The 24,329-nt window shown below is 35.4% G+C and overlaps 1 protein-coding gene and 1 pseudogene across 1 annotated transcript; both read right to left on the bottom strand.

Annotated features, from left to right (window-relative positions):
• Nucleotides 1-2,471: 2,471 nt before the first annotated feature.
• On the bottom strand, nucleotides 2,472-9,277 carry LOC103429199 (rab GTPase-activating protein 22-like). Its single transcript, XM_008367345.4, has 11 exons — nucleotides 8,744-9,277; nucleotides 7,747-7,842; nucleotides 7,102-7,205; nucleotides 6,370-6,614; nucleotides 5,977-6,099; nucleotides 5,743-5,831; nucleotides 5,316-5,421; nucleotides 4,880-4,977; nucleotides 3,994-4,254; nucleotides 2,970-3,053; nucleotides 2,472-2,815 (listed from the first exon to the last, which is right to left on the bottom strand). Exons 1-11 carry the CDS (start codon nucleotides 8,831-8,833, stop codon nucleotides 2,798-2,800), a joined length of 1,314 nt encoding a protein of 437 aa, XP_008365567.3. The 5' UTR covers nucleotides 8,834-9,277; the 3' UTR covers nucleotides 2,472-2,797.
• A 5,212-nt stretch (nucleotides 9,278-14,489) lies between these two features.
• LOC139194110 (ent-kaurenoic acid oxidase 2-like) lies at nucleotides 14,490-23,646 on the bottom strand (annotated as a pseudogene).
• Nucleotides 23,647-24,329: the final 683 nt, after the last annotated feature.

The following is a 24,329-nucleotide window of genomic DNA, read 5'->3' as shown; positions in this document are numbered from 1 at the left end:
ATTCAGGAAATGAGGGATGAAGAAGGATGATGAGTGAGAGGATAAGAAATGAAAAAGAAAGAACACAACCTTTACCGACACAAACTATCCTGACTTTTGAAAATAGGTTTAGTCAGCATGGTTCATATTGCCTACACTAGAGTAGGTTCAGTAGGGGTGGATTTTTTTGCCAAATTGCCATACCAACCGAATTGCCAACCGTGCCATACCGATTTTGTGTCAAATTTTTTGTGCCAACGGTAATGGTACGGTATTGTACCGTACCGAAAGTTCGTGGTACGGTATTGGTAATGGATACCATTACCACGGTATTACCATACCGTACCGAAAATATAATATAATATATAATTTATATAAATTATATAATATATAATTATAATATAACACATATTTATAAATTATAATATATTTTCTTTGTTTGTTAAATGGTTTTCAACTTTAATTCTTCTTGCTACTAATATGTTTTCTTCGTTTGTAATATAGGCTTGACACAAACTCAATCTTCTACAAGTTCAATGCCTCCTCCAAAAGCTTCGACATCTTAAACTTAAAGAATTGATCAATGAATTTTACCTTTTGAAGTTTAGTTTCAATTTTCCTTTGGTTTGAAACTTTAACTTCTATTTGGATTGTTAACTTCTATTTGTTTTGGTTTGTAACTTCTATTTGGATTGTAAGCTTAATTTTCATTTTGATGCATAATTTGAATTATTGTGTGTGTGAATTATGAATGATGAATAATAGATGAATTTAGGCTACAATTTAAATTACTGCTTTATGTTTCCATTCTTTGTTTTAGGCTTATAATTTTCAAGTAATTCATCAACATTTCATGTGGCTGTAAATCCATTTGAAGGTGGAAATCCAAAATTCATTTGGGCACTTGTTATGAGAATTTTCTTCCGTCTATACATTTGGTTTATATATCTTTGTCTTATTACAGAGGCACAAAATATGAAATGTTGAACAAAGCAAAAACAGATTTTGTCTCAAAATAAAGTGGCAATTACCATTGCCATACCATGCCAACCGAACATTTGGCAATACCGAACTTCGGTATACCGAAAGTTTGGTATGGTAATGGTAATAAATTTTATCAAACCGAAAATTTGGTATGGTAATTGGTACGAGGGTTTTGGTACGGTAACCGTACCGAACCCACCCCTAAGGTTCAGTCAGTGTGGATCATTCATGCAAGAGGAAAGAGATTCTCACCTGATCTCTTTTACTAAGATCATTGGATTAAGTGATTGTTATCTTTGAAATTTGATTCAACGGCTAAAAACAAAAGTTTCCTTTAAAAGTTATAATAACTTTAGCCGTTAGATTAAATTTTAAGGATCCAGATCACTTAATCCGGTGGTCTTGGTGAAAGAGATCTATTTCTTATATGACAACATTTTAGAGTACAAGCATTATAATTTAAAATTTTCATTTTCTTTATCATTTAAATCTTATATCTAGAGAATTCATTAAGCTTGGAGACCGTTTGGTCATTTATATATAACGTGATTATGTAATGAATGACTCTTTATACAACGAATCATCAATTCATTCATCATGGCTAAACAATTTCCAAGTTAAAAAGTTTTTTAGAAATGATTTTTATATAATTTTGGAATAATAAAATAATATTACATGGTTATGTAATGAATGACTCTTTATACAACGATAGAAGATAAGTGACAAGACTCAGTTTGAATAAGTACCTGGCCTATTATTTAACTTGTTAAATGCTCACTTATTATAAAAAATTAAAAAATAAAAGTCATATCTTGCACTCTTGAAAAGGCATGTATTAGGATTGCTTCTAAAAAGACTAGAATACGTTATGACAATAAAAAATGATTTTAACCATCTTTGGCCGAAAAACTTAAACGTGCTTTTCTTGATTGTAGACATGCTTCCAGAAAGCACTTGGATTTTCAACAAAAAGAAAACTTCTGCATATTTATAATAAAAGTATTTCGAACAAAAGCACTTACAAACATAATTATTTCTTATAAACGAGCCCTAAATTTGCCAACTTGTGGCCAATCTTTTCATTTCTAATTCTTTTGTTGTGTTTATGTTGCAATGAACTTTTGTGTAGGTTATACCTATTGCATTTTCACTTCTTTCTAAACACAGACACACTAGGAGAACTACCCACATCTTTTCCCAATATAATTAAGGAAAACTAATGAAAAGAACTTGAAAATTTTGAGTTTTAATGATAAGGACAAAATAAAGGGTAAAGTGAATAGTACCAGGATTGACTTTTTAGTGTAAAAATATGGTTTTTCGTTAAAGTGAACAGTACCGGGTGCTTTTCGTTAAAGTTCCCATATAATTACTGAATGAAAAAAATTAAGTGCCTGCACTAACTGCATATGGTTATGAGAGGAAGGAAATACAAGAAGACATTTTCAGAAAGAAAACTGCAAGTTAATTTCATGTCTTAGGGTTGGAGCACTGCATAAGCTTCAGCATTTTCCTTCAGCATTTTCCAGCCCTCATAATATCATTACGAACAACGTATCGTTATACAAAATATAGGCCTCGGTTCGGTTATGGTTGTACAAAATATAGGCCTATAAAGAATGTTTGTAATGTACAATTAATTTGGACTAATCTCACAAACAACAATTTCTATTGGGAATATTTTGCACAGTGGACCAACTGTGCAGCTCTCTCAACTCTAAGCCAAGATCATGTGCAAGTAAATTATAATCTCTTGCCAAATCAGGTAAAAAACAATGTAAGCAACATCGTCTTACTTTTTTCGGGTGGCTAAAAAATCGTGTGTAAAGTGATGCTATGTCTTCTTGGGCGCCTGCAGTAACAAATCAACGAATGATGTTGCAACTTTGAGTGATTAATATAAGAACATTTGAAATGAGCGCACGCACACGCACAAGAAATGCACAAATATAGACATGAAAATTGAATAGCAACATTCTACACTGCTAAAAAATAAATTGAAGTACCTTTTTCAGATATTTCTTGTGGAGTTTCAATGCCCCAGTGCAAGCTTTTTTGGCATCTAAATTTCCAGTTATGTCATTCAATATCTGGCAGAGAGAATGAGTGAGGTAAACGGGTAAAAGTTGTACAAAAATTAAGATCCAACTCATTTAAATGAAAAATTGATAGCTCGAGTATTTGTTTATCAAACGGATCAAAGATTCTTCACCAGTCCCTAACGACTCTAGAGAATTATTTTGAACTTCTCCCTTAGGGCGTTAGAAATGGCCTAAAGACAATTTTAGTCCATGCAGTTTGCTAGGGCTTCCAATTTCGTCCTGAAAAACTCCTAACTACATCCTCGTAGTTAACATTAGGTTGCAATCAAGCCAAAAATCCTTAAAATGATCACTTTTAATGTTTTCTTTTAGGGATTAGACAACGCATTTGAAATTTTTAAGAACCGTTGAGGTAAAACCATGTCAAATTCATGGTCCAATCCCTTACAAAACAACATGAAGATGTGATCATTTTTTAGGGTTTTGATCTTGATTGCAACCTAATGTAAGCTGTAAAACTACACAGAAAAAATTGGAAACCCAAGATAATAACATTGGAACAGTTTCATTTGGCTTTTAGAATTTATATGTAATCATTTGTGAAAGAACAAAACGATAGCAACATATTCTTCTCCGAACCATGTTTGACTACCATAGCTGAATCCACTTTTTCAAGGAAAGATTTAATAGGGTTGGCTGATAAATGTCGCCGCTCCAGTCTCCTATTCCTATTTTTTTCATACTTCATTTCACATTTCAGAGTAAATTACTATATATCCCAAATCCACGCAACATCCTGGACCCTAGTTTGGCCAAGGCCAGCGGATTCTTACTATGAGTAATTCTTGTTTATTGTTTTAGATGAATTTATCACTAGGCTGTCCCCACATGGACATGTTTTCTGCTTAAGTCATGTAATATCATTCTCAATATAATCCGAAAGTCAATCGGTTCTAAGAATTGCAAATTGTCAACTGATAATGCTAACCTTAACAACATCATCGAGACCCCGAGCTTCTGTAAGTAGCTTTGAGCTCTTATCTTTCAGGACACTGGCAACAAGGAAAACTGAAATTGGGAGCGGTGCTTCTGAATTCTTTGCTCCACTTTTCATGTTTTCCCTCTCATACTTCCCACACTGACGTGTTGACTTTGGTTTCCCTTTAGGCCCCTCAGCCTTCTCAGTATCAGGATCAGATTCTTTGTACACATTGAACAAGTCAGGGTCGTATTCAAGGGCCCACATCATCTGTCAAAGTTTAAATGAGATCAATTCTTACCAATATAAATAAGTTCTTTTAAGTTCGGGATGCACCATAAGAAATGTGCAATAGTTATTATAAAAATATACATAACCATATATACTTACACACAAATAACAAGGATATATTTGGGCAAAAAACGAAAAAAGAAAAAGCAATATCTATATAGCTACAGAAATTTACTGCGCACGACGCCCTTTCTTCATTATAGAGCAGAAGTGCATAGATACTATTCAATCAGGAACACATATATCCCAATCACACAAACAAATGCTCTGGGGTATTGGTCTTTAATATCAAATGCGTGCAATAGTTCTTAAAACCTATGTTCAAAAAGTACTTGTCAAGTAAGTATTAGCTTGCCAACTTTTAGTCGGAAGAAATAAGGTCTAATACAAAAATTTCTGCATGTATTAAAATTCAAGGAACTATATATAAGTGGAATTATGGAGAAAATTTTGATTACTTAGGAAAGAATGAAGTGGGTTCCCAGAAATAGTTTCAAGGATTCTGTAAAAGTATTTATACATGCAATAATTAGATATAATAAAAAAAATCCAAAAGGGAGAATAGAAAAATATCAAAAAGTTACTAACAGTAACTTATTCTCACCTCCCAAAGGTATAAAGAATCACAAAAAGAGAATTCTCGACGGAACAAAACCATAAGCATCCGGAAAGCAAATAAATAGTCACCTCCACCTAGTGTCTCTGCACTCCGAATTAAGCATATCTGTTACTATCTCCCTCATTTTTGAGCAATATGTTGAGCGATGTAAGAGAAACATGACACAAACATAGCCAATTTGATATTCAAATCCTAATAAACGGTACATTTTTTTTCCTTAAATAAATGTATCAAATATCTTCCAAACGGTTGGCGAACATGTATTTTCATGATCATTTCTGAGAAGAAGATTATGAATAATTAAATATGATGAAAATCGCATATGATGTCTCCAAATTTTTTGATAAAGAAACATATATTTTCTCTATGTTTGACAAGTAAATGGACATAAATTGTAAACAACAAATTAAAAAGACAATACCTAAGTGCTCATGAAGTTTTGGATCAATGACTTGAGTAATTGAAGCCAGATTACTTAGTTGCACCTCCACCCCAACAGAGCTATCGGTACATCTGAAATTTCCTCGCTTTAAATTTCAAATAAGAACAAGTCATAAGAAACTGGAATCCAAATTAACCGTCACCAAATAACTTTGTAGCTTTAAAGAAACAGCATGTAACTTCAAATGAAAAAAAAAATATTGTAGCATTTTTTCAAAAACAGAAGGATATCAACAAAAACTTCTAAAGAATCTCATTAATACATGGATTTAAGATTGCACATCTCCTCTGTTAATTTCTGGAAAGAAGAGCTTAGCAACCCTAGTTTTTAGACACACACGATAGGCATTGATTTGATGCAACACCAGAATGAAAAACAAAGTCGAAGATTTAGCTCAAAGTTTTACCAGTCTGCGCATCAATCGTTCAAAGCACCAAAATGCATCTGCTTCATCATCTAGAAGGATAATCATGGGGGAGCAAAGATCACTCATTCCTGATCATCACGTCATGAATTGCGGAGTTTAGAAACATAATTTTCTTTTTCGTTTGAAAAAATCAAATATGAAAATATTGTCCCTTCCCAAAGTGTAGGAAAGGGATGCAATCAGTACTAAAATGATCATTCTTATGTTACCAACCTTGACAATAGCCAACATCTGTATCTATCCAGGCATAAACAGCTAGAATATCCCAAAGTTTTGATAAGTTCTCTTGCTTCTCATAAAATACCAGTGTCCTGTCAGTACGAATCACGTCAAGACCTGGCATACAAATAAAGACAAACAGAAAAGTTATCTACCCTATCAGGATAAAACATGAAAAATTCTGCAATCCATCATGTTCAGTACTTTTCACATCTTGTAGGTAGGTTATGTAAAGATGTGACGAAAACAGAGAATTGAACAATAAAAAAGTCTAAGTTGTACATCCAACAACAAAAAGAAAAAATGCCGGACCATAAGAAAAACATGTTCCTCCAAAATAACCATAGGATGCATATTAAAATATGAACACATAAATATATCACAAACCTATTTGGTGTAGAGTAAGCATCCACTGGATTACTTTTTTGTCCATTACTGGTTCCATAGCATTATTACGGTTTGTGCTTGAACCATTATCCTGAGAACCCTTGTCTGGATTTATTTGTGAAAGTACTATGGGATCCTGAATGGGTTGACCATTTTCAGTGATTACGGGGGCAGTGATAAACCTACCACTCCCAACAACAGGAAACATTTGGCGGCAATCTTCCTTCCACCTAGCATATTGCACTCTGAAAATGGCAAAACATGATACTTCATAAATAAAACCGAATAACGGGACAGGTGAAGCATAACATGTTGGAATCTGACAAGATAACATTATGTAGAGCCTGTAAGTTTGGGAATATACACAGCCCACACAAAATAGAGATGCTGGAGTCTGGATCACTATCGTATGAAGAGGAAACCCTTAGTCTTTTGCTAGCAAGTTTCAACATTGCTGTCAACTAAATTTATTTACTCGGGTACATTGCAAGTTATAAAACTCAACTCATGGTATTGACCATTCATTTCCCAAAAGATCATCTTTGAATTACAAAACATATTGGACTGCAGTACTAAAAGATACATGAACCAGAAATAAATTTCTCCTTAGACTGTTATCATCATTTGCAAGTGTACTACCATTACGAAACTTCATTAGATAAAGAGAAAGAAAAAAGGCAAGTGAATAAATAAATTTCAAGTAACCCAAGTAAGGCAGGAAACAAGATATACCTTCGACTTTGCCGAATCTGCTCTCTTTCGTCAAATGTGCTCTTAGGATCATAACAACCTAGTAGAAATTCCCAAACTTCTCCTCTAATTGATGGATGAATTCCCTGATTGCCAAATATAATATAATTATGGATTGAAGCTGACTACTAGCCTTGTAAATTGATTATTTCATGAGGAAAACTATTTAAAAGAATAAGTTAAAGATATCCACAAAATGAAGAACTAGTACCAGGCTAACAACAGCTGGAAGGTCAAACAATGAAGCATCTATGTTATTTCATGGGCAAATACTACTTAAATAAAATTAAGTAATAGTTAATCTGATTTTTTCACTAAACCGATGGCTCTGATTTCATAAATATTTCCCATCATGTAAGCAGGCTAAGGGTAGGCTTTTCATTTGATTTTAGAATTAAAAAAACAACAAAAACAGAAAAAAGTGATTCCATAAAGACGAGTATTGATAGGATTGTTGAGACACTCTGATAGCTACACAGGATGAAAAACTGATTTTTATAAATATAACGAAAATTCATTGTTGAGACACTCTGATAGCTACACAGGATGAAAAACTGATTTTTATAAATATAACGAAAATTCTAGCATACTAAGGGGCGCAGCTATGAATTATGAAGATTCACTCACCCCGCGATAAATTCGACTTAAAGTCTTGCCTATATCCAGTTGGCCTTCAGGACTAAATGCAGCCTGCCATTTCCTTACACTAAGAGTTTTACCTGCCTGCATGAGCAAATAGAAATAAGGCGTTGAAATTGGAAGAAGCACATCATGGTAATGAGACATTGAAATCATTATGAAGTAATAAGATAATTGCAAACACATTTTATAGAATACACAATGAGTCTTTATCAGTTTCTCAATGTTTCCAAGCCTTAATATAATCAAATCATATTCTTATAAGAGCTAACCCCTATGAACCATAATCTAGATCAATGTTCAGATCCATAGTACTTTGGTATCCAGCAAAAATTGGCATTACAAACATATCTTGATAAATGGAGAAGGAGAAAGAGATAAAATGTCCAAACTTCAGAAAACTTTCAAATAAAAGATCCTGACATGATGGAGTTTGAGGAAAAATTTTGTGCAGATATAGGTATATTTCCCTTAAATGCTCACAATTTATCTTTTTCATGTTCGTGTACGTAAGCGTTTATGCATTCAGAATTTATTTAAAGTTGTGCATAACCACCACCAGACCATTCCCAACATATTGGGTGGGCGTTACCGAGTAGGAGCATATTGACTCTCGGATCCATATTGAGAACCAACAAGATCCTGATAACTCAGATTTTTATCGCCCGAATAATCCCTATATCTATCCTACATTCTCCTTACAAAATTCAACAAGCTGACCAATTAATGTTAACATTAACGCAGTCCCCAACATTCTTCCTTCCAAAAATTCTATAAAATTGGAAAATGCACAACATTTTGTGATCCATATGAACACAATTCATGATCTTAACCAAAATTAATCACCACCAATTATCAAATCTGATGCATTAGGCAATATCTTAGTTTTCAAATGGGAAACAGATCAAAATTAAGATAATGGATACCCAAAAAATCAATCTTTATATCCAATTCCAACAATCAAACAAAGAACAGAAGGAGAAACCTTGATCTTGAAGCGGGTTTTGGGCACATCTGTACACTCAGGGCGGACTTCATAGAAAGAATCAGCAGGAATTCCGGCGTCCCTCCACATTCCAATCCCCAAAAGCACTTTCACAAAAACACAAAAGCAATTGCCCCAAACCAACAAAAATGGCCCTCAACCAGCACTCAGAACACCCACCCCTTCTAAAAAAAAAAAACCAAAACCCAGAAAAAATCTATCAAACCCCAGATAAATTAAACTTCTGCACACCCTTTTGGATCAAGGTTTAAGGGGACCCAGATGAGGCGGTTGGAGTGGCCAATGAAGCTCCAGCTACAATAAAAAGTTCAAAACCCGACCAAAAAAAGCTCTGTTTTTCTTTATTGCCTTATTGGGTACTATTTTATCTTTTTTTCTGTGTAAAATTAGCTGGTGTGGGGGTGTGGTTGTTGACGACGATGATGATTGTCGCGGAAAATATTCTGTCAAAGTCGTGACGGGACGGCTGCCATTGCACACCACACCTGAGAAAACCCCACACAAATATTTATTAACTTTTTAGTTTTGTTTTTAACCTCCTCTGTTTTCCTTTGTTTTGCACTCACTTTCACTGTCTCAATTTTATGACATCTATTTATTACGCACGTAAATACCTTACATTTTTATCCTGAAATAAATTGCCTGTACGTGGGTCTCCTTTTTCTCTACGGTTAATAAATTTACTGTTTTGACCGATATTTTTTAAGGAAAATTAATGAAAAGAGTTTGGAAACTTTGAGTTTTAATGATAAGGAAAAAATAAATGGTAAAGTGAATAGTACCAGGATTGACTTTTTAGTGTAAAAATGTGGTTTTTCGTTAAAGTGAACAGTACCATGTGCTTTTCGTTAAAGTTCTCATTATAAGGAAAATTAATGAAAATGGCTAACGATAAGGACAAAATAAAGGGTAGAGTGAATAGTACCAGGATTGACTTTTTAGTGTAAAAATGTGGTTTTTCGTTAAAGTGAACAGTATCGGAAGCTTTTCGTTAAAGTTCCCTATTTTTTATTGGGTTTTTTTTTTTGGTGGATGGTTGAGAAGTTGATAGATTTCCACGCTTTCGCGGGAACATAGAAAGTCATGTGAGAATAAGCAGTTGTGAAATAAAGTAGCTAAGTGTTTAGTAAACCTTTTTGTAAAAGTGCTTTTGGAAAGAAAAAAAATTGTATTATAGTGTTTGGTAAATTTTTATGTAAAACAGTTGCAACTGTGTGAAATGACAAAAAATTGTATAATACTAGATGTGCCATTAATTTAATTTTCTTAACAAATAAAGGTGAATTACTAAAAATATTTTTTTAAAAGAAAAATATTTATAAACTTTATCTTAAACACATAATTCAACGTTTAACAAAAAATCATAATTCAACGTTTAACAAGAAATCATAATTCGACATTTATGTTGCTTCACGTTTTCATTTTTTTTTTCACTCAAAACTGTGAAAATAAGTTGTTTTTAAGTGTTTACCAAACACCTTTTTGAGGTCAACTTTTTTTTATACTCACTTTTTATAAAAGCACGTTAGTAACAAACCAGTATTGAGTCAAGTCAATGCAATAAGTGAAGTGGGTCAACTTTGTTGGCATTGGAACGGTTAAATATAATTTACATGAATTGACTCAAATACTGTATCATTTTATACAAAATTTAGAATTGTATAAAAGTTGTGGAATCCACTTTAAATCGAATTTCAACGATTCGAACTGTTTATTTTGTAAATCTCGATTCATAGATTAAGGGTTAAAAGACTCATTGTGCGAAACTTCAAATGCTGGTTGTCATGTGAATCGAACGGATCATGAATTAAAAAGCTTACAATAGTGGTTATCACAAAATGATTGCATTGTGGGGATACGAATTCTACAAAATTATTTTTCATGATCCAACTGTCAAAATTGTTTCAATACAGTACGAGAATGCATACATAAAACATTATCAAAACTAACATGGAGGGAGTAGGGATTGGTTCAAAAGGTTGGAAATTTACAAACATAGCATAACGATATAACGGCTAGCTATATCACTTTTGATTTATGTTATTTTTTCTAAAGATGCTATTTTAGAGTTCAAACCCATATTGAATACACCTGATCATCAAATTTGGTTATCGTTGAATTGTTCCCAAAAAAAATTTCAAACTTTGGAGATATTTTTTAATTTTATTACTTACCCGATGGAAAAAGGTAATTTCATAGGGCGAAGTATAAAATTTCGTTACGCCAAACCTAAAATTCGTCGAGCAATGTGAAAAATATCCCCCGATTTTTTTTCTTAAAAATCAAATTTCCCTCCAAATTTTGGGTTTGCCCAATTGACTGACCAAAAACTCATCGGCCGAAGTGCTTTTTCAACAATTTATTTGGCCAAAATTTTGGCCCTATTTTTTTTATAGAACACTTGCCGATGGATGTGTTCGTCAGAAAAATTAACATTCTACCGTGTGTTTTTATTTAATTTAAGACATTTGCCCAACAAAATGGTTCGTCGAGCAAAGTCCTGACGTTTTATATTAGGCTGTAGATTATTCTCTCTGTTCTCTCCAAAATGCCCCCTACCCCACTCAAAATCGTTTCCCCTCTCTCAAACTCTCACACTTGCCATTAAAGGTCTGATATCTATCCTCAATTATTTTGAATTTGTAATTATGAGAATTTGGGTTGGAAAAAATTGGAGAGTTGGTGAGGGAAGGGTTTGGGAGGTGGGGGAATGATTTGATGTTGTGGGGATCAAGAAAGAGGGCGGTCCGGTTTAGGGATGGGTGATTTGAGAATGGGTACAGTTTGTTTTGGAAGACGCCCCGCGAGCGGGGTGCCTGGGGGAATCTTGGCTTAAGGGCTGATTTGGTATTGCTGTGTTTTGAAAAAAAATTGCTTCTGCTGTGTTGTGAGAATAAGCAGCTGTGAAATAAAGCAGCAGAGTGTTTGGTAAACTTTTCTGTAAAAATGTTTTTGAAAAAAAAAAGCAGTATTATAGTGTTTGATAAACTTTTATTTAAAACAGATATGAAAAAAAGCTGGTTTTTCAAAGCTGGGTTTTGCAACTTTGTGTTTTTGGCTTTTTTTCACCCAAAACTGTGAAAAAAAGTTGAAGCTGAATGTTTACCAAACATAAAAAAACTGAGACTTTTTTCAGAATCACCTCAGTACCAAACCAGACCTAAGAGTGAGGGTAGAACACGACCCAAGATATATGCGTGCGGCGGACCTCCGTGTTCATTCAATATTGGCTCACGAGATAGGAGTCATCATCCAAGCAAGGTGCCCTATGACTATTGATAGATGGAAGAACATCTCCCCTGAAACGAAGTAGGGCTGATGGCATATCTCTTGGTAAATTTGTTTTTTTTTTAATTTAATATTTTTAATTACTCTAGATAATTACTTAATGTATTTTTATGCGTAATACTTCATTTTTGTCTAGTTTAGATCAATTTTGAGATTGGCGTGGAAGACCAGGTACGACGGCCTACACAAACCGTTTGTGGAATGATCGGTTCATGGAGTGGAAGTATGAGCTACGCAACCACTACAAGACTTTTGAAGGTCATGAGGAAGCTCTTACCCTTTCGTCTCTTGAATTTGAGCATAGGATGGACGAATGGCAATGGCTCAGTGGTAATTTTCAGGATTTATAAATTCTGAAAATTGATGTCTTTCGGGTTAATGGACGAGTGAACCAATTTTCCATTCAGAATAAATTTATTTTTTAATTTACAATATAATTGTGCAAACATTATGTTTTTGTTAATGAAATAAATTTGTTTAATATTATGATTTTAATATTATAGGATTTAGTTTATTAAGTTTAAATATACCTTTGATTTTTTTTAATATTAAATAAATCGTTATTTTTAATTAAATTTTACCACGAAATCATTCGTTGGGTTAAGATTTGGGAAATTTTATTTAAACTCATGTAACCTCTTTCGACACCCAACTTACTCTTTACACCCATTCGGTTTTTAACTAAACTATCAATATCTCTTTAAACCCAAATTTACTACCTTAAATACCTCACAAACTCAATTCAATATGTAAATTTATCTTTACACCCATTTGTCTTGTTCATAAATATCTCTACCAACTTTATAAATTTTTGCGTGTTCATCTTTTTCTGATTTCTCCCATATTCTTATAGTTATTCAGTGTAACATTCCACATAGACCAACGGAGATGGGGTGATGCTCTTATAGCACGAGGCATTTTGAGAACTCACTGGCTTCGAATTCCATTAGAACTCCGAAGTTAAGTGAGTTCGGGCGAGAGCATTCCTAAGATGGGTGACCCACTAGAAGTTCTCGTGTAAGTTCCCAGAAACAAAACTGTGAGGGCGTTGCCGGGCCCCAAAGAGGACAATATTGTGCTGCGGTGGAGCCGAGACTAGGATGTGACAGAATGGTATCAGAGCCACTCTACCATTCGGTGCGGATGTGTTGGCAAGGACGCCGAGTTCCCCTTAAGTGGGGTGGATTGTAACATCCCACATCGACCAACGGAGAGTGGGTGATGTGCTTTATACATACATGCCCACCTCTTATAGCACGAGGCATTTTGGGAACTCACTGACTTTGGATTCCATTGGAACTCCGAAGTTAAACGAGTTCGAGAGAGAGCATTCCCAAGATGGGTGACATCGGGAAGTTCTCGTGTGAGTTCTCAGAAACAAAACCGTGAGGGCTTGAATGGGGCCCAAAACGGACAATATCGTGCTACGGCGGAGTCGTGACTGGGATGTGACATTCATACCTGCAAAAATCACTTTCAGCTTATCATGCTTTACCTAAGATGCCTTGGTTGATATTTCACCTTCTAATGTGCTAAAATATGAGCCCCTTTTAGGGTTCATTAGCCTGTTATGTCATGTTTGAATGTAAATTAATTGAAAGAAATAATTATTTGTCTTGAATAATTCATAAATCGAGTCATGAAGGATTCAAAAGTTCAAAATCACCATCCACCAATAAAAAAACTTGTTTTTCTCTATAAGAGCTATTAGGTTTTAGCCGGAATAAATGTAGGATAAACACAGAGTGATGGTAGAGTTTAATTATAGTGTGTGAGTTTATTGATAAATTTAAGTTTTATTATTAATTTTATTTTGTACTTAATAGTAATTATGCAATAGGATAAAAATGACAATTAACATTTAAAATTTAAGTTGGGTGTAAAAAGAAGTTATATTGGTTTAAATAAAATTTCTCTTTTAAATTTCAGATTTTTTTTTAAATTATAAATCTTGCCTGACGAAATATTTGTCAAAAAATTTTAAGGTTTAATTTTTCAATAAAAATTTAAGCTTTGTCTAAGGAAATATTTTCGTTGGGTTACTTTGGTCAACACTGACTTACCTGATAGACTGTTCATCGACAATGTCGTCAGGAAAATTTTACTTGATTGACGAAGTTTGGGATTCGTCGGTTAAAAAAATTCTAAAACGGGTTTTGCGTGACGACCTTTAACCGGCGGATGTTCGTCACCGTACATATTACGCGACGAACTGTTACTTTAGGGGACGGATATATTTCATCCCGCAAGTGGTTTTTTTATTTTTTTATTTTTTTATTTTTTTATTTTTTTATTTTTTTATTTTTTTATAGTGCAAGTACTTTCATATTGAAATTTAAGAGATAAACCACATACATAACTTTGTGCGACACAATTCACGACCAAAAAATAAAAAGCGTTTACAACTGATCACTATTTTCTTGGTTCAAACTTTATTGAGACTGGAACTATGAGAAGATCGACGAGAATGCTTAAATTTTGCTGAGCATGATATCAACCCCGTCAGCTGGTTTTGGAAAAGAAAGATACACCACGTCTGCATTTGGGTTGCGCAATTCCCACCTGACATTCACATACAAAATTCTGTTAAAATTTGAAAGCATACATTATATTAATCAGTAAAACTAGCTAGCTGCTATGGGTTGCGTTTCTGACTTGTATTTTGTTGACAAATGATGTAACAAGATTGCAAGCTTCATCTTAGCAAGCATGTCGCCTTCACATATTCTTGTTCCGCCACCAAAAACTTGGTATGTTCCAGGCTTAGCTGGTTCCTAATTAAAGAAGTGAAAGTGCACTGATTATGTACGAACTATTTTTAATTAATTTGCATTTGTTTCAGTAACTATGCTTACATTCCATCTATCTGGGTTAAAGATCATAGGGTCATCAAAGTTATTTGGATCTGTGTGGATGTACCGAACCCAAAGAATCACATCTGTGGGTGCAAAAATTAAGGGTCAATGCATCCAAAAAACTAGCGGTTTCCCATGCATCCTAAAAACAAGGGAGTGAGGTTAAAATAAAGCAACACGAATCATCCACTACTAAAGAACATGGAGTGAGATAATGGGACTTTGAGTCCAAGCTTTTTATGTTTATAAAAGGCCTAGAATCCCATCAGAACAGGGAGGGAAAGATGGAGAAAAGAGAGGTATAAGATAGTTCTATATTTTAAGCATTCTGGATGAATACTAACTTGAGCGTTGAAGTGTTTTCTTGCAGATCCCCTCCTCCTTCATTGATGGTGAGCGAAGATGGAGTTGTGGGCTTCTCAACATGGTTACAAGATTTACTGGTTGGAGGATTAGAGGAACCGAATTTTTCCAACAACACCCAACCCTTAGGTATTTTATAAGAGTAATGTTATTCATACCATGTTTTTGTACTACATTTTCATACCACCTTAGGTGACATTTGATGTGGACAGCCACATCATTTGCATTAATCATATTTTTAAATTTGGTTCATCATTTAATAAACAAATAATTAAGAAAAACTAGTTAATTAAATGATGATTGTGGTATACGAGGAGTCTTTCTTCTTCATTTCCTTGGGTTTTGCAAATTTTTCAAATGATGTGGCTATCCACATCAGATGTCACCTAAGGTGGTATAGAAATGTGGTATAAAAACATGGTATGAATATCATTACTCATTTTATAACCTGCAGGAATTTACAAACTTGATTAGAATTACATGGAATTCCAAAACTTCATCACCATGCATTCAGTTTTGACTTTAATATCGTTAGATCGAAAAGGCATTGCAGCAACAATTGTTAAAGTTAACATAACGTTTAGTTAGTTGCATATTTTGCATGTCCGTTTATAGGCAATTTTTTTGTGGAATTTAGAAAGCAATATTAATTGCCATGCTATTCTGGTGTGTGGCTGTTTTATAAACGTATAGGGAAGTTTGTTAAACACAACTTGCGCAAGAATGTAAAGTTTCACGTCCGAAATCTTACAAAATAAAATATGACTTATTTTAAGTAGTTACCTTACTAATTGCATGAGACCTTTTGACTGTTGATCCCTTCTTTGTGTGCTCTTTATTTTCCTTATTTTCTTTCTCTATTTTTTTTGGGTGATACTACATAGATCAAATGTTTAGATCATTTTTGTAGATCACGCGATGCAGCGGTTGATTATTGGAATCCTTTAAATCATTAAAAAAAAAGGCTCATTAACCGTCGCATCATGTGGTCCATCTTTTATAAACCACGTGATCGATGTAGCATAATTAGACTCATTTTTTAAATCATTAAAAGAAAAAAAAACTCAACCATCAATTACCTCATCATATGATCTACAAAAAAATGATTTAAAATGTAACCTCCTGAACATTTTTCTGTTCTTTTGTTTTGTGCTTTCTAGATCGGTCAGCTAGGTGAGAGAGAGAGAGAGAGAGAGAGAGAGAGAGTACGGCAATGCTTTGACAAAAAAGCAACAACTCAAACCTTTTTCTCTTTTTCTTTTTATCTATAAGCTATCATACCTTTATATTCAGCCTACTTGGTAATTAATCGGAAGATACATGCTGCTGAGTTAGCCATTCTTAATGTTTCTTCTACCACCTGCAAGTTTGTCTTCTGGTTAATTCCTTCTAATAATTATTGTCGCTAGCTCCGATCATGAAAAAATATGGGAAAATAGTTGCATCCATCTGCGGGCTCATTTCTTTGTTCTTTTTCTTGATCACCTAAAGATTATTTATGTATAAAAACAAATTAATTTGGAGATCGTTTAGTCATCTATACATCTCAGGAATGTTATTTCTTACAAAAAACATTGATTTGTAGGATACTTTTGGATGACTAAACAATCTTTAGTTTACTTGATTATTGCGAATGATCTTTTAATGGTGATAAAGGAAATGATAAAATGCATTCCAAATACGAACAATGATATTCGTATGGTAAGAATATGTTAATCACTAGCGGGTGAATAATTAAGGAGATGAACTCAGGGTAGAATTTGTACTTAAATTCACAGATAATTCCATGTTTGTGTATTTCATTTTAGAAACATCTTCACTCGTAATCAAGTCTCCCGTCTTGTTCCGACTTATAGCTAAATTCTCCTCCTGTACATATAATATAGTTCCACATATGAGCAACCTCATCAGCAAGATAACCATAAAAGAAAATGAACATTATTATATTACTTCATCTATTTTTTGTGTTGTACATTAATTAGATTGATATTTGAATACTTAGCTTTGGGAGAACGTATGTCATTTGATTATGAGTCAGAGTGGGTGGAAATGCTTCCCACTAGAGATTAGTCATACCCTTCAAGGTGTGGGATACCTCATGCTTTGGTAAATATATATATAATGGATATTGATCATACATATCCGAAGCTTTTCAAGGACATTAGGGTGTTTGGAAAGACAATATATAGCCCACATTGATGCAATGCATATCCGCCAACAACAAGGCTCAAAATGTTATCGATCACCTCTTGGTCACTTAGTTTATCACCTTCATCATCTTTAATTTGCATCAGTCCATCCATCAGGTCATTTGTCAACCCCTTTTCTGGGTTTTTTTCTTCTCTAGCTCCCTGCCGAAAATGGCCTCGAGCTTCTTCCTACACTGCACAATATTCATTCACATTCACACGTAAAGAACATATTAACGAGAAGTGATTTCCACACTCCCATTTGATCTTATGCCCACTTCTAGGAAAAAAGAAGTGCAAGAGGTGAAATGAGGAACACAGAAATAGTGTTCTTAATTAAACCCTTTCCGGTAGATATAGAAAAATGAATGGACAGTATATTTTTATTTTTGGTGAAATTAAAACTAAAACCTGAAGAGCATGGTGAAAAGCAGATCCAGGAATGTTAAATGGTTGAGCCCTAAGTCCATCAGTCAATCCACCAAACAACTTATCAATGGTATCTAGGAGAGGTCCCGCCTCCTAACTTAAGAACAACCTTCCAATATTTTCCAAAAGTCATCTGCAAGTAAAAAATATTGTGAGTATCTAGAACTTGTCAACTAAATTACTTGATTCGAGTAACTAATCATTTAAGTGATTTGATATTCGAGTGATATTGCAGCCCCAATATAAATAAAATAATAGTCTTAACTCTGATTAATCTTGTTGATGCACAAAACCGGAGGTCTTGGAACAACGTAAACCCGACCGTGAATTTGCAAGAAAGTAAATAACACAAGATGTATCGTGGTTCACCCCAATGTTTGGGCTACGTCCACACTGATGTTCGTATTTCTGAGAGGATTGTGAGGGAGAGAGCGTGAGAGCCTCTGTAATGAGAGTGAGGCTTTGAGAGGGGTGAAAAGGCTTAAGAAATGGCCTCCTTTAATTGTGAGGGTGAGGAATCCTTTTATAGAATAAGGACTCCTCACTTATTACATATTTGCCCCTTCCTTTATTACATAATTACATTTAAGTCCTCCGAGTATTTATACGAGGTCTAAATACGGAGGCCCTAAGTATGGTATAAACAGTAGTCCCCCAAGTCTTCAGTTAAGAGAGTTTTTTGGCTGAAGACTTGAAATTCAGTCCATGTATGGGCCGAAGTAACTAGATGTCGTCTAGGACTGATACTCGATATGAGGCGGTGCTCAAAGTGAAATGATGCTCAACTAGAAGTAGCACATGTTGCGAGGCTGCTCTGCTTGTGGCTTATGTTGCCTTGGTTGGCTCGGCTTGTGGCGTTTGAAGGTGAGGGAGTCTGTTTTACAGAATAAGTGTTCGCTCCTCAATACATGAATAACGTGCTAGAGTTGATGCTCTCTAATGAGGGTGAGGGAGTCCCTTTTATAGAATAAGGGCTCGCTCCTCAATACATAAATAATGGGCTAGAGTTGATGCTCTCTAATGATGGTGAGGGAGTCCCTTTTATAGAATAAGGGCTCGTTCCTCAATACATGAATAATGGGCTAGAGTCCCCCAAATATTTTTTATGAGGCCCAGTTGAGGCCCAGTTGAGGCCCAATATATGGTACATAATGTAGTCCCCCAAGTCTTCAGTCAATAGAGTCTGTTGGTTGGAGACTTCAAATTGAATCCATGTATGGGCCGAAGTGGCGGTTGTTTGGAGCCGGTTTTTGTATACCCTGCACTGAAGCTTTGTAGATGAAGCTTTGTAGGTGAAGCTTTGTAGGTGAAGCTTTGCAAGTGAAGTTTTGAAGCTGGAGCTCTGTAAATGAAGCTTTTGAAGCTAGAGCTTTTGTAAATGAAGCTTTTGAAGCTAAAACTCTGTAAATGAAGCTTTTGAAACTAGAGCTTTTGTAAATGAAGCTTTTGAATCTAGAGCTCTGTAAATGAAGCTTTTGAAACTAGAGCTTTTGTAAATGAAGCTTTTGAAGCTGGAGCTCTGTAAATGAAGCTTTTGAAGCTAGAGCTCTGTAAATGAAGCTTTTGAAGCTAGAGTTTTTGTAAATGAAGCTTTTGAAGCTGATTGACATGAGTGATGCTCATGAATGTTTATGTTGATTGACATGAGTGATGCTCATGGATGTTGACATGAGTGATGCTCATGAATGTTTATGTATGATTGATATGAGTAATGCTCATGAATGTTTATGTATGATTGACATGAGTAATGCTCATGTATAATTTGGGAGTACTGGACGTACTTTTGATCACCTGGTTGGTGGTAATAGCGGCATGTTGCCGAATAATTTTGGAGTACTAGGTGTACTTTTGATCACCTGGTTGGTGGTAATAGCGGCAGGTTGCCGAATAATTTTGGAGTATTGGGCGTACTTTTGATCACCTGGTTGGTGTTATTTTGGGCTTATGGGCCTTCGCCCTCCACAGCATTCCAGCCCATTTATTTTGGGCTTGCCGTTTTTTTTTTAAATTACCCTCTGATGGGGTTATATAGATGTCTCCGAAAAATAAGAAAAATAAATTACATCATTTTGGTGGGGTGTTTATTCCTTGCTTTTGCAGTGTACCCATGTGCCTCCCTTTTGCTTTCTCTTTATTTTTCTTTCTTTTGGCAGATGACAGACAAGGGAATAATGCCATTTCCTTTTTTAGCCATTGCTTTTTGCTTTTGTTTTTTTTTTGCTTTGCTTTTGCTTTTCCACCGCATCCTCTCTGTCTCTTCACCTGGCAAAAAAGAATCATGATAGAATGATAATAGGAAGCTTTATCTTTTTCCTCTCTACTGTCGTTCTGGGTGAAGGTTATGGCTTCCTCTGGAAATAATTGTTGACTGCATAGTTGTATCCACAATGGTAGTGTTGACTGCATAGCTGTGATAGTCTTTGATTCAGTAAAGTAATCTTTTTTCCTCACCAACACAAAAGCAGAGAAAGTGGTGTACTGGAGGAAAGCCCTCATCTTTTCCTCACCAACACAACCCGTTTCAACTTTTTCTTTTCTCTTTTCTGTTGCACGTTATCTGTCTCTTTCCACTTTCATTTCTGCTTTAATTATTTTGTTGCTGCTCCTTTAGCATTCACTTCTTTTCACTCTTCCCTCAATAAAGCTAGCAATAGCACTAGTGTCCAATCCATTTGGATCTATCGAGGCAGAAAGTGCTTCGAAAATGATTGCATTCACACTGGGGCAGATATTGCATCAGATAAGCCAGTCGAGGAATCATTCGCAACTGGAGTTGTATCGCGTCTGACTCGAGTTTCTGTTGATACCTCGCCTTTGAATGGAGTTACCGCTGGTGCATCGCGCCTGACTGGAGCTCTGCTGGTGAATCATGTCTAGCTGGGGTTGCTGCTTTGAGGAAGGCTTCATTGATGGAGTATGGCGGGAAGGCACATTCTTCGAGGCTGGCGTCTTCGAGATGTGGAGGAAGGATCTGGTGTAATATCCTAGCTCCTTTATTCTCGGTGGCCTTCATCGTTGAAACCCGAGAGGAAGAAAAGCTTCGAGTTCGGAAATCCCTCGCCAACAGTAGAAGCTCCAGTTAGGCCTCTCTCAAGCCGCCAAATCCCATCCCAGGCATCATCATCACCATCGCCGGCATCTCCTTCACGCCTAATTTCTTCCTCAGAACCTCCGTGAGGTCCGAGACTTCGTGCAAGGTGAGGCTCGAGATCTTGTCCGCGATGGCCGATATCACCCCAGATGGTGGCGACCTTTGTTCCACCACAGCACTGACTCACCAAAATCTGACTAAAACCCAGTTTAGCTTCCTTTAAATCAAACCCAGTTTCTTTCTTCATTGGCTCACAAAAATCTGACCAAAACCACTCTAAACCGCGATGTATGGACCGAGTCAGACTCTGCCAAGAAAACCCATCAGGCCCATTTGAATTTACAGACGCCATAACTCGAAAGGTTGGTTTTTGCTGGGAAATTTTGGGTCTGTGCTTTGTGGGCAGGTTGAAAAGAAGGGGTCTTGGAGATGTGTGATTGAATGGGGTCAAAGAAACGAGAAATGGGTTCGATTTCAATGTGATTTGAAGGTCCATTTTTTGGTGGAGAATAGGGAATTACAGAGATTGCATAGAGAAAGAACTTGAATTTGTGGGAGCTCGTCTGCAGAGGTTGAATAGGGAATTAGAGACATCACAGAGGTTTTCTGGAAAAGCTCAAGGAGGGAGATTCTGGGTTCTTGTGATTTTGCAGATTCATGGTGGAGGTGAAAAAATTGAAAGAGAACCGACATAGTTTTTCGTGTCGATTCCCACAGACGGCGCCAAATGTTGATGCATAAAACCGGAGGTCTTGGAACAACGTAAACCCGACCGTGAATCTGCAAGAAAGTAAATAACACAAGATATATCGTGGTTTATCCTAATGTTTGGGCTACGTCCACACTGATGTTTGTATTTATGAGAGGATTGTGAGGGAGAAAGTGTGAGAGCCTCTGTAATGTGAGTGAGGCTTTGAGAGGGGTGAGAAGGCTTAAGAAATGGCCTCCTCTAATTGTGAGGGTGAGGAGTCTTTTTATAGAATAAGGGCTCCTCACTTATTACATATTTGCCCCTTTCTTTATTACATAATTACATTTAAGTCCCCCGAGTATTTATACGAGGTCTAAATACGGAGGCCCTAAGTATGGTATAAACAAGTCTATTACGCACTCCTATTTGAAAGACTTATTATGGTCGGATATAAAATATACAATTGTGATTTTGAGTATTTTTCATTTTAATATTAGGCTTTATTGAGAGATATTGTAGTAACCATATAAGAATTGTTCATGCTATCACAGTATACGCCATATTCCAATTCTAAACCATATTCAATAAGATTGTTGAGAGTTTAAGACATTCTTGACCATATGCCGACTCTTCTTCTATAAGTTAATTGTAGTTAATTCAAGTAATTTTGGTTTATTAAATTTGTGATCACGATGTCTTGTTGTTGTATTTCATCATAAATTTTACAGCAAATGTCACTTATATGCGACGAGATCAACCTCTAGCTAGCTACAATTACAATCGTATAACACCAATTACCACACATCAGTAAAACTGCCGCATCAAACGTACATATAACACTCGAGAGAAGAGAGATGACAAGCACTCGAGATCAACTCAAGAAGTGTCAAGATGAAATTCTTACTGGCAATGAGATTTAGGTAAACAAAGGGTTGAATGCAGTTACAACAAAAGGGCCAGTTAGGTCTTTTACCTGAAAAAAAAAAAAATTAAGGATAAAGTTTTAAGAGTTTTGAAAAGAAGGGCAAAAGTCTTGTTGTCCCTCTGATTTTTTTTCCAAATTTCCCTAAGCCTTGAGCAATTTGAAGAACTTTGGGGTTCTTTATTTCTTTCCCCTTCTCTTTTGAAGCAAAATTAATATATGCTTGATATCTTAACTTCTTAACCTCATCATATGCATTAATTCTACCCTTTTGAGCCCATGATTCAAGTGATGCAATCATGTGGGGTTGGACAAGGAGAGCAATGCCTCGGAAAGCGTCGGGCTGATTGATTACTTTCGTGATTAGCTTTTCAGTCGTTCATGAGACTTTCCATGAACGGCAAACATGACCAAGAAGATCATATTACTTGGCCAAACTAGGGTGAATATATCCGATGATTGTAATACAAATTTGTTGACTGCCGGAAAGCATGTTATGATGGATGGTGATCCAAACAGGTGGGTTCTATACATTCCTACTCCATCACCATACCTGATCCATAAGTTAATATTTCAATATATATTCAACTTTCAAAATTGTTCTCTAGGTTATTTGGTGCTGAAAGAATGTATGGTCACTCATCTTTGAATTTGACATCAAGAGTGGAGATTGCTTTAATCTTAACTCTTAATAAATATGGAATCTAAAGTTGAGTGTTCATAAATCCGTCATCTCACCTGATGATCAAAAGAATGAGACTCATGCTATAAGTAGAAATTTGAAGAACATTGAAGAAAATAAAAGCATACTGAGCCCGTTTAGCATTGATAAATTCATTTGGACGGCAAAGAAATTTGAAGTACCAAAGGAAGGGGAGCAGTTCACCAATAAATGGAAATCCCATAAGACCGGTCAGAAGTTTGGCACCAGTAGCTGAACGTTGTAGTTTGAGAGGAAGCACATACCGGAGCTCATTCCACCACCAGAAGAGCAACCCAACAGTGGCAAACCTCCCAAAACCACAGCCGCCCATACTCCTACAGAAATTTCCATGCTTTTGGAACAAACAAACCCTGCAACACTAGTCGGTTTATCTTTTGACAAAAAAAAAGTCCGTTTATCTTTAACAACTTATCCCTGATCTGTTAGATTGGATTAAAATAATGCATTAGGTATACCATCTTGGCATCTTGCTATGCGCCAAAAATCTTGTTAGTGTTTGGGAAGAGAGTTGAGATGGCAACTCGGATGCGTCAAAATCTGGGCTCCCCATAACAGCATTTTCACTTATTTTGGTAAAAAGAATAAAAAAATCTTAAAAAGGTTTTTTTTTAATTAACACTCCATATTTTGTTGACTACACCCCAAAGAATAATTTAATATTAAATTGCTCTTAAATTGACTATTTAAGCCCTAAAATGTTCTAAAAATTAAAAAGAAGATTCTAAATACACCCCAAGTTATTTCTTTGAGTCATACCTAAAATTACTTTTACGCTCTCACATAAGCAATATGACTATTTTTCTAGAAAAGAATGAACAAGTTTTCCATAAAAGTTTGAAAACTCAATGTGAAACTGCATCACTTCAATATATATACATACAACTGCAAGACTTAAACCCTTTTGCCCTCGAGTCAGTTTGGGCGAGGCTTTGTGAAGACGAATACACGGGTTTGATGTGGGGTGTATGTGAAGAGTTTAGGGTGTGAGGGTAGCTTGGGAAAGAATGTGGGGT

The sequence above is a fragment of the Malus domestica genome, chromosome 03, assembly GCF_042453785.1.
Source record: "Malus domestica chromosome 03, GDT2T_hap1".
Taxonomy (NCBI): domain Eukaryota; kingdom Viridiplantae; phylum Streptophyta; class Magnoliopsida; order Rosales; family Rosaceae; genus Malus; species Malus domestica.
This window is presented reverse-complemented; position numbering and strand designations above follow the sequence as displayed.

Bases quoted from the DNA above. Each gene is read 5' to 3' on its own strand.
- LOC103429199 (XM_008367345.4), bottom strand. From the start codon at position 8,833: ATGTGGAGGGACGCCGGAATTCCTGCTGATTCTTTCTATGAAGTCCGC. The intron at 5,422-5,742 runs GTAAAACTTTGA...TGAAATTTAAAG, and splicing joins AACGATTGATGCGCAGACTG to CGAGGAAATTTCAGATGTAC. The intron at 4,255-4,879 runs GTGAGAATAAGT...AAACTTTGACAG, and splicing joins ATTCTTTATACCTTTGGGAG to ATGATGTGGGCCCTTGAATA.